The 9,765-nt window shown below is 40.4% G+C and overlaps 1 protein-coding gene across 2 annotated transcripts in view; it reads left to right on the top strand.

Moving 5' to 3' along the window:
• The first annotated feature begins 845 nt into the window (after positions 1 to 845).
• The window catches only part of Znf385d (zinc finger protein 385D), a 948,781-nt gene continuing 939,861 nt past the window's right edge, over positions 846 to 9,765 (top strand). The window contains exon 1 of one of the 2 annotated variants that reach the window (XM_085687890.2): positions 846 to 975. In XM_085687890.2, the coding sequence (XP_085544016.1) occupies positions 870 to 975 (106 nt within the window). In that variant the 5' untranslated portion in view covers positions 846 to 869. The remainder of the gene's footprint in view (positions 976 to 9,765) is intronic. The other variant, XM_085687889.2, reaches the window with a different exon arrangement.

The raw sequence follows: 9,765 nt of genomic DNA, 5'->3' as shown, positions 1-9,765 counted from the left end.
AACTTATTTCTTTACTCATGTATGTACATATGTACATTCATGTGCATATGAGCGTATATGTGTGTGTATGTATTTATGTTTTGTTTGCTTCTTTGTCTTTTACAGCTCAAAACGTGATTCTTGGATCAGAACCTCTGCCAAGCCTTTAAAGCAGCAGAAGCTCAGAAGGCCCCTCCCCTCCTGAGCTGTGCTATCCCACCTGAACTTCAATAAGATCCCAGGATGAATCCCGAGAACAGTTAGTGTGGAAAAGCACACTTGTAAGCCCTAGAACAGTATGGCTAGAGAGTGCAAGGGAGATCAGGAAAGCCAGGCGGAAACAGGAGGTCCTGTAGCTGTGAAGCTTGTATGTCCTGGCAGTGGCTTCACCCAGTGTCTCCCCCTGTGCTGTACAAGGCTGCTGGGAGGGGTGTTGAAGCTGAGCAGGGTGGGGTGTTAAGATGCTGCACCTAAAGCAGGAGCGTGAAGGACCTGGGCACAGGAGAGTCCTTAGAAGCTGTTCCCTGGACTGTCTTCTCTAATGCCTGATGGATTTCTCTGCTTGGCGCTTGCAGATCAGGCTTAATATCCGTTGGCTGGGCGTGCGCTAGTCCCGGCTTGGTTTGAGTCTGGGCATCTGGTCTCTCTGCACAGTGCTCCTGGAGCTCAGCGGGTTCGCACTTCCGATTGGGGCTGCACCTGGGGCGGCTCGGACTCTGGACTTGCAGAGCTAAGAGCTCAGCTCTGGCGGTGGTCTCCCCCTGCCGCGCCGCGCACCTCTAGCTCCACGGCCGCTGCTCCCCGCCAGCCCTGACCTCGGCGTGACTTGCTGGTGCAGCTGTGCGCCTTCTGGGGCACCCTAGTGTCCCGGTGGCCGCCTGTGCTCCCGGATGCCGGGCCCGGGGCGCCGCACAGTGAGCTGCAGGAGGATGAAGAACGCGGCGGGAGGGAAGCAGGAGAAGCGCCTGGGGATTCCAAGGAAGCAGCCCAGAGCTGGTAAGTTGAGCGCGGGAAAGGGCAGGAGGGCTCAGGTTGGCAGTGGGCACAATCAAATCCCCACCCCCCGCCACCGCTGCCCTAGCCACCTCTGTGCATTCTGGGTCGCCCCATGCTGAGACTCTCACTGAGTCCCCAAAAACTCAGTCAAGAGGGTCCTCAAAGTGCTACCTTGTCGATAAGGGAAGTGGAGCTGCCTCTAAGCATGCCCCGTTGGCTATAGCCTGTTGGGTGTGTGCGGGGTGTGCCGTCAGTCCTCGAATCCTGGAGAAGTTGGTGGGATACAGAGGCACCTGGCCTGCCGGCTGCTTTGCTTATAAATGATGATGATGATGATAATGATGATGATGATGATGATGATGATGATGATGATGATGATAGTTTTAAATGGACTTTGAAGGCAGAGTGAGGAGATACAGAGTTCTAGAAACATCCCTCCAGGAGGTTCACATTGGCATGTAGAGTGGCACTGGAAACTCACAGGCGAGCCAGAGTCCTCCAGATTTCTAGTTTTATTGGTCATCGGGTGTCTTACACCCAGGTGACCTAGTTAAAAGAAAGCATATTCCTTAGGCATGCCTTAACTTCTTGCTTGTTGGAAGCTTTCCTGTGTGTGCAAATTGAAGTAGGATACTTACAGTCTCTACAATATATGAAATGCTTTTTTTTTTACCCTCCCCAACACATACATGATTCGGAATTGTTTTCGTCTCATGGTTTTAGAAGCTGTGCATGTATCTCTTGTTGACTCTGTGTGTGTGTGTGTGTGTGTGTGTGTGTGTGTGTGTGTGTGTGATATTTCACGAGAGGAAGGCAAGATTCTTGAACATTTGAGAGTCTCCAAATCAGAGGGCATGGAACCCAGTGGAAAGACATGGGATACTGAAATTTCCACGTGGAGCTATCACGGTTCTTAACATTCCCACCTCGCTCTCTTTGGCAAGCCAGGATTATTTGCTATTTTGTCTATGAAGCCTCCTTTGATCTATCTACTCAGTTTTGGTTCACCATGTGAGAGGTGCAAGCCCCTTGGATTTTGCAGCTTCCTTTGACCTGTCCTTCATAATCTACATCCTACTACCCCATCCCCAAGTATGTCAATGTGGATCACTTCAGTCCATAAAGGGAGATAGTACAGCATATCTGGGGGGTGCTGTGATTTCTTTATAAATATTCCAAGATTTTCCACAGAAATTAATTTAAACATGGAATTTGTGAAGCTTAAAAAATAGACCAAAAAAATGAACAAACCTCTTCAGTTAATGTACGATTTCAGATGAAAGCAAATGAAGTGTTGGAAGTTGTGTTTCAGAAGAAAGACACCCATGCAAGAAACTAGAATTGCTGATGGGACCTTTGAAGCATTCAGTAGTTACACCCCTGGAACTTTTGTCTTATCCACTGTGCATCTTGTTTCACAGCCAGTTAGATTGTTGAGTACCTCAAGATAGCAGATTTGGGTTTACCATCCCTGTTACAAGCTGAGGATAAGGAACTTTAAAGATGTCAAAACAGGAACAGTAAGTGCTTTGGAACCTGAGGCTGCTAGACTCCAACGACAGTACCATCAAGCACAGTAAAATCTCCTTGAGCATTATTTCAAAGAATAAGTTGTTTGGCTGTCTAAATCACATGAGATTTTGATATGATTATGGCACTATTACTGACTGATTCATATACAGTCAGTAAAGCTATCTAATGTAACCTAGGTGGGACTAAGGTATGTTTTGGCTGAAAATTGTGTGTAACACTTATGTAACTCAGCCTATCTGCTCCAGCAAAAAACTGACTGCTGAGTGCTGGCATTCACCTTGATGGCACTTCTTGAGTTCCCATATCGCAAATCAATAGTGCTGTACTCTAGCCCTTAACACTGTGATTGATAGCAGCACATTTCTGTGCTTGTAGACTTTTCCTTGGGTCTTTGCAGACACTGGTGCTTTCACCCACTTGTAATCAAAGCTTGGATCCAGTAGGATGTTAGATTTCTATTAAAAAGTATGAGCCACTTGTTTCAAATTTTCCTTTTAATTTTCAATAGTATTTTCAAAACAATTACTCCCCCTGCTGTGATTTTCTATTTAGCAGGTGCCTCAAATGTTCAATAAGGAAAAATGACTGCCACCCAACCAGACAGTTTCTATTTATAGCAATAACAGACACTTCTACTAAGAATTTGTTTTATTTGAAATTTAATTAAAAGCTTGCCCCTCATTGTAAAATGTATGCAGCTTCCCAAGTACATGTCCTTTTTTATTTTCATGGAGACTCCATCTGTATAAACTCACTGTAGGTGAGTTTTTATGTAATCTCAAAACAAAAGGAAATGAATGGAATTACCAAATTAAATTTGACAAGCCTACTGTCATTATTATTCCAAATGTGGGGACAGCTTTGGAAACAGTTTGTATATTTCCTTATTCATTGCATATAGTCCTATGTTTGTGGAGGAGTGTGTATACAAGGCATACATTTAGAGGCTAAAGAATAACTTACAGGCATCAGTTCTCTCTTCATGCCATGTGGGTCCCAGGGGCTGAATTCAGGTAATCAAGCTTAGCAGCAAATGCCTTTACCCCCTGAACAAACTTCCCTGCCCAGAATTTGTAAATCCTGAGAAATTAAAGATATGCTGTGTACTGTTGTGCTTCCAAGGTTGTTAAGTAAAACTAAAACTCTCTTCCTCATGAAACACACAGTATTGCTCTGATCTCTCTTTTGTGCGGGGGTCAATTTGGATTCTAGTAAAAGCCATATGTGAAATAGACTTTCGGTCCTTCTTTCATCTTTGCACTTAGAGTCCTAAAGTGCATATTTTGCCCATTGTAAACAAAGTATTTCCCAGTATGCATACCTTTAGCAGAGACATAAATAAAGGAAAGACTGGTGATAATGGGTGTACAGATGTGTTTTGGCATAGATGCCATCATTCTAAGTATGGAAATGTATTTACCCTTATGCCAGCAGTGAAATCTTAATTCTCAAAGGACAAAGCATTTTATGGTGATGCGAGTCTTGTAAAATTTACATAGTTAACTTTTCCCCAAGGATGCTCTCTCTCCATCTACCCTGCCCCGTGTGTGTGTGTGTGTGTTTGTGTGTGTGTTTGTGTGTGTGTATGCATGAGTGGTGCATGCTTGCCTGTGCTTGTGCAACATGGGAGAACATAAGGGGTCTTGCTCCATTACTCTCTGCCTTATTCCCTTAAGATAGGGTTTTCACTGAACTTAGTTTTAGAATGGTGCTTGGAAGCCCCAGGTTCCTGCCTGTGTCTGCTTCTTGCCAGGTCCCTGAGGTTGACCATACTCAACTTTTAAAGCTGGTTTCTGGGGATTCCAACTCAGGTCCTTGTGATTGCCCAGAGGGTGCAGTTGTACACTGAGCTTCTCCCCAGCGCTGAGCAGATGCTTTCTTTATTGTGCTTTACACATGTCTCCACATCACGAACACAGGACCAAGGTTTCTATAGATATTATAGGGTAATTCTAAGAAGCAAGTCTCTGGAAGGTGACTTAAATGTCATGAAGGGTGAGTCATCTTGACATCACAGGTTAAAGACACCACTTTTGGAAAGATATGTATAAGTCTGAGTTTTTAAAGTCCTTAGAATTATAGGTAGATTGCACTTGGTGTTCTGACAAGCATCCTAAAGTGAAAGTTTGAATAAAATAAAGGGTTCAGGTTGAATGAAACGCAAGTGAACACTTAAATAGAACTTAAAAAGATTATGGAGAGTGCATGTACAAAATTTACGAGTCTAATTTATATTTTAAGCAAGTAGATAACACACTGGAGAGCCTTTAAAAAATTTTAGGGCATTAAAAATGTATTTATTCATATCTTTTAGAGCCAGATGAAATTAGTGATAGCTCCTTGTGGTAGATTGAACATTGAGTTCTCCTGAAAGGCATGATTAACCTCTAAGATGATGGAACCTAGAGGTGCAGTCTGAAAAGAAGAGTTAGTTGGGATATGAGGATGGAGTCCCTATCACGACATTAGTGACCATAAAAAACAGAAGAGACCAAAGACCTGTCTTCCTCTGCTCTGAGAGGTCACGGTAAAGGGGTGGCTATACTTCTAGAGGGCCTGAGGTTGTCACTGACTTTCTAACTCCTTGATCTTGAACTTTTAACCTTAGAATTATCAGAAATGAGTGTTAGCTAATTTAGTCATGACTGTGCATCACATTTTATCCAGCCTGGTGAATCTGACATTGGTGGCTCATTCTATACTTAATGTGAAAGAAAATTGTAATGAGAGACATGCATGGATCAAATTTCTTTACAAAGCCCTTTTCCAATTTTAACTGTAATTTTTGTCATAGTCAGATAATTTGGTACGACTTCTAGTATTTTGCTAGATTGATAATATATTATGAATAGTATCATATTCTTTTCTTATGAATGTTATATCTTAAGGATATCTAACATAGTTCTAGATTGGAGGATGTTTAAAGTCTTCACCATTTTATATATATTGTTCTCCAACCATCCATCTAATGTTTTACTGCATTTGGCAAGCAAAGAGCCAGCAAGTTCTCTCCTATTCAACCCTGAAAACATAACAACCCCAAAAAGTGTTTGGTATTTTGTAGCAGGTCTTTTAAAGGGGAGCGTTGTTTCAATGAAGCCTTGTTCATGTAGTTACATATCCAATCCAGGGAAAGTACTGATCCTCACATTTCTGACACCCATTGGACCTATCTGTGCCCAGGAGAGATGCCATCATAATGCACTATAGAGTGCTTTGTTTTCATTTGTGGGGACTTCTCAGGATGTGGAGTCAGATATTTCTTTGTTCAGTGTATGTGTGTCTAAGAAAAAAATAGAAAGTTTGCTTTTTGTCACTTGGTTTAGCTACAAAATGTTATTCACTGTAAATTTTGTAGCATGCTCTAGAATTTATTGAACCTGTCTCACTTATCTCCCTCTACCTTCATCTGAAAAGAGAAAGAAATATTTTCCAAGTGTCATTCCTTTCAGGCGTGTATTCCTTAACATGGCATAGATATGTAGAAAACACCTTGAAAAATCAAGATTTTTAAAAATCTGCTATGTTCAACATAAAGGAATTAACAGCCTCAGTTCACCAAAGCCTTCCAAGTACCCTGGGATGAAAAGAACAGTGTTGCATGCCCTGTGCTGAGTTCTCTGGTGTCTACATTTTCCATGCACAGAAGAATTTGATATAAAAAAAAAACTGGCAAGAATCACTAAGAACATGCTGTGGCTGTGGCTGTGGCTGTGGCTCTGGCTGAGAACTCAGATGCCTTTGTTTGAATCCTTACCTTATTTCTCAGGAGTTTGAGAATTTGAATCAACTAACTGCACACTTCTGCATGCATCTGCTCTAGTAACTTAGTCAATGATTGAGAGCTAAGAAAGCTCTTGATTGAAGACTTAGCAAGACATCTATGTAAAGTATTTCAGATGTGTATGGGGGTTGTAACTAGTGCCTAGGACGTGTTGGGAGATCAGAGCTGACCAGAGAACTGAGATCCCAACTTCAGGGACTGCAGTGGTCAATGCGTGAATAGCATCATTGCTTTAAACGAGTGACCACTTTACATTTCATTACAGAGTATAGATGGTCCTTTAGCTTTAACCTCAAAAGCTTAAAAATCATTATTAAGCTCACTTGAAAGATGAGGAACTGTGCCAAAGATTGTATTCAGCACTCAGAAAGGCCAACGGCTGAACTCTCTAACCTCTGCTGATTGTAGATACAATCTTGAAAAAAAACTGATCAGCTGTAAGCTTAATGAAATAAATAAAAGTAAATATTTAGAAAGATAAAGAGAATTCATCAGCCACATAATGCTGTTGACTATAAATATCAATTAATAAGAACTTGTGCATATTTGTGCTCTGATGTAACTGCCCATTTAACCACTTATTGGATTTTTAATTTAATTTATACATTAAAAAACAACTATTAGTGTTACTGAATAGATACATTATCTGTGGCTTGCATTTTTGAATTTTTATAATGTGGTAAAATATACAAAACAAAAAAGTGCCATTCTCATCATTGAAATCCCACAGTGCAGTGGTCTGAAGAACACTCACACTGTCACGTGACCATCTCCATCAGTCAAGCTCCACAACTATTTCTCTTTTAAACTGAGACTCACTATCCACTAAACCACTCTCTAACTCTTTGTAACCATCATTATATTCTCTGTTTTCATGACTGTGGTTATTCTAAATGACTCATATTATATTAGTGGCCTTGTACAGGGGTGTGTGTGTGTGTGTGTGTGTGTGTGTGTGTGTGTGTGTTAGCTTATTTCTTTTTCTATAATGTCCACAAATTTCATTCTTTTGGAGCATATTCAATATCGTCTTCCTTTGTATTTGTAATCTGTGGGCTAATGACTTTTTAACATTTTAGCTGTTATGATTAATTTTGCTCTGAAAATTAGTGAAAAAAGGTCTCTTCAGGACTCAAGTTTCAATGTGCTTCATATATAACAAGTGGAGAGAATGATAGGGTTGGATGTGGGTTCCTTTGCCATCCTTTGAGGCCATTTATTTCCCACTGTCCAGTCCCACACACAGAACCCTGGAATATACCCCCACATCTCTCCCTGTGTCTGGTTTCATGGTTTCATGAGAACTCTCCTGATTCATGTGAGATAGCATCTAACCAGACTTGCATTTCCTGGATGCACTGGTGATGTTCGGTTTCTTGCATGTGTTTTTCCTTACACACATTCTGCTTCTGACCTTTGAACATTTTCGAGTCAGGGATTCGTTAGGTGTTATTGTTGAATACTAAAAGTTCATCTAGTATTCTATATACAGGCTATTTATAAAATAGGTGATTTTGCAAATAATCTCTTCTTATTCTGTTGACTTTTGAGTTGTAGGAGAGTGATTTTGCCACACAAAATGTATAAGAGCTTTTCATGAAGTACAATTTATCTTGTTACTTTTGGTGACATAGCCAAGAATTCTCCCTATTCTTAACAATTTTTTGGCAACACATTTCAGAATTTTTAGAAACCATGAAAAGAGCAATAACAAAGGCACTAAATGACTAGGCAATGAATAGGCAAGCTCCAAGAATAGATTCAAATATGTTTGTGTTACAAGCATAATACTGAGACACAAGAGTTATGGCACAATTGTGTTTGCATGGCTTTTAGTTCTCAAGCAAATCTGATGTCTGAGCTCTACTCCAGATTTCTCTTGAGAGGGGTAGGAGGCTGAAGTGACCCCTCCTGCCCAGCCTTAGTATTGTCTGATGAACCTGTTCACCTGTGAAAACTCATCCAGCTGTACACATGTGATGTTTGCACTACATTATATAGTTAAGATAAACATCACAATAGTTAAGATAAAAATCCCTGAGAAACTCACAGGGAAAAATTTTTGTTAAATAAGAGAGAGGAAAGAGCTCGAGCCTGTGTCTGGGGAGTGGGCCATTAATTTGGCTGTGAGGTTTTAGGACGTGTAAGACCCAAAGAAGCATGTGTAATTGGAAGCCTATTTTTCTATAGAAAAACAAAAGGCGATTCCTGGTGGTGTGAATAGAGAAAATTTTTCCTATGTGTTTTTTAAAGAAGGACTAGAATTGTCCAACAAGTGATATCCTTGTTAATATAGAAGACCCTTCCATAAAAATCATCTCTACAGAGTATAAAGTAACTTAGATCCTAGAACCCCTTCTTGTTAGGCTTAACACACAGATTTCAAATGGATGAGGTGGAATGGACCTCTTAAGCAAGGCCCTATCAAGTTTAGTAATCTTAATAATGCTTAATAATTTGGGGGCAGTAGTTTTGAACTGTTTTGTTTTGGAAATTGGAAGTAATGTTTCTTTTTCTGATGGGAACCCATGAAGGAATGGGTGGGGACTCCTGCGACCTCTATGTGAAGCTGGCTGTAGCTTCACTTGTGAAGTTTCAAGTAGGCCACAGTGAACGCACCCAAGTTTTTCCTGACAATATAGTTTTCCACACATCTCTTGAATATCAGTAATCTAACGGCGAGTGCCATTATACAGGGATGTGCTAGTCTTTCTATTCCCTGCAGTGCTTTTGAATAAAGCATGCCACACAAAGCATTCATAATTAAGTAAATCATGAAATTCCACTTGTGGCACACATAAAAGTTGAGTCTCTATTCTGTCAAAATCTAAAGATACTCTGAATTTTGTCTTAAAAGCAGCCAACAATCGATTGGATTTTCAAGCCTGTTTTCTCTGGAAAGAAAATGAGTACAGCTGGATTGCTGGTAACTGATGGTTGTGAGTAGGTTTAATAAAATGGATGGATCTAGAAAACACATATTGAGTGAGATAACCCAGACCTAGAAAGACAAATATCATATGTACTCACTCATAACTGGCTTTTAGACATAAAGCAAAGAAAATCAGCCTACAATTCACAATCCCGGAGAATCTCGACAACAATGAGGACCCTCATTACATGGATCTAATCAACATGGGAAGTAGAAAAAGGCAAGATCTCCTGAGTAAGTTGGGAGCATGGGGACCATGGAAGAGGGTAGAAGGAGAGGGAAGAAGAAGAAGGAGGAACAGAGAAAAATGTATACCTCAGTAAAATCAATAACAAAAAATTTAAAAAAAATGTCTTAGAACTTTATGAATGAGACTTCCACCTTAGTAATTGTTTTCAACATTCCCTGTATGAATTTCCAAGTCTTACAGGATTGGGGAGAGACTTTGAATTTGTTATTTCTTATTAATAAGAGGCATATATAATTTCTTAATTATTTTAAGTATAAGTTGTGTTTGAATGCAAAGTCTCACTTTTTGTCT

The sequence above is a fragment of the Myodes glareolus genome, chromosome 5, assembly GCF_982192425.1.
Source record: "Myodes glareolus chromosome 5, mMyoGla1.1, whole genome shotgun sequence".
In the NCBI taxonomy this organism is placed as follows: Eukaryota; Metazoa; Chordata; class Mammalia; order Rodentia; family Cricetidae; genus Myodes; species Myodes glareolus.
The sequence above is the reverse complement of the archived record's forward strand: the minus strand, read 5'-3'. Positions and strand labels throughout refer to the sequence as shown.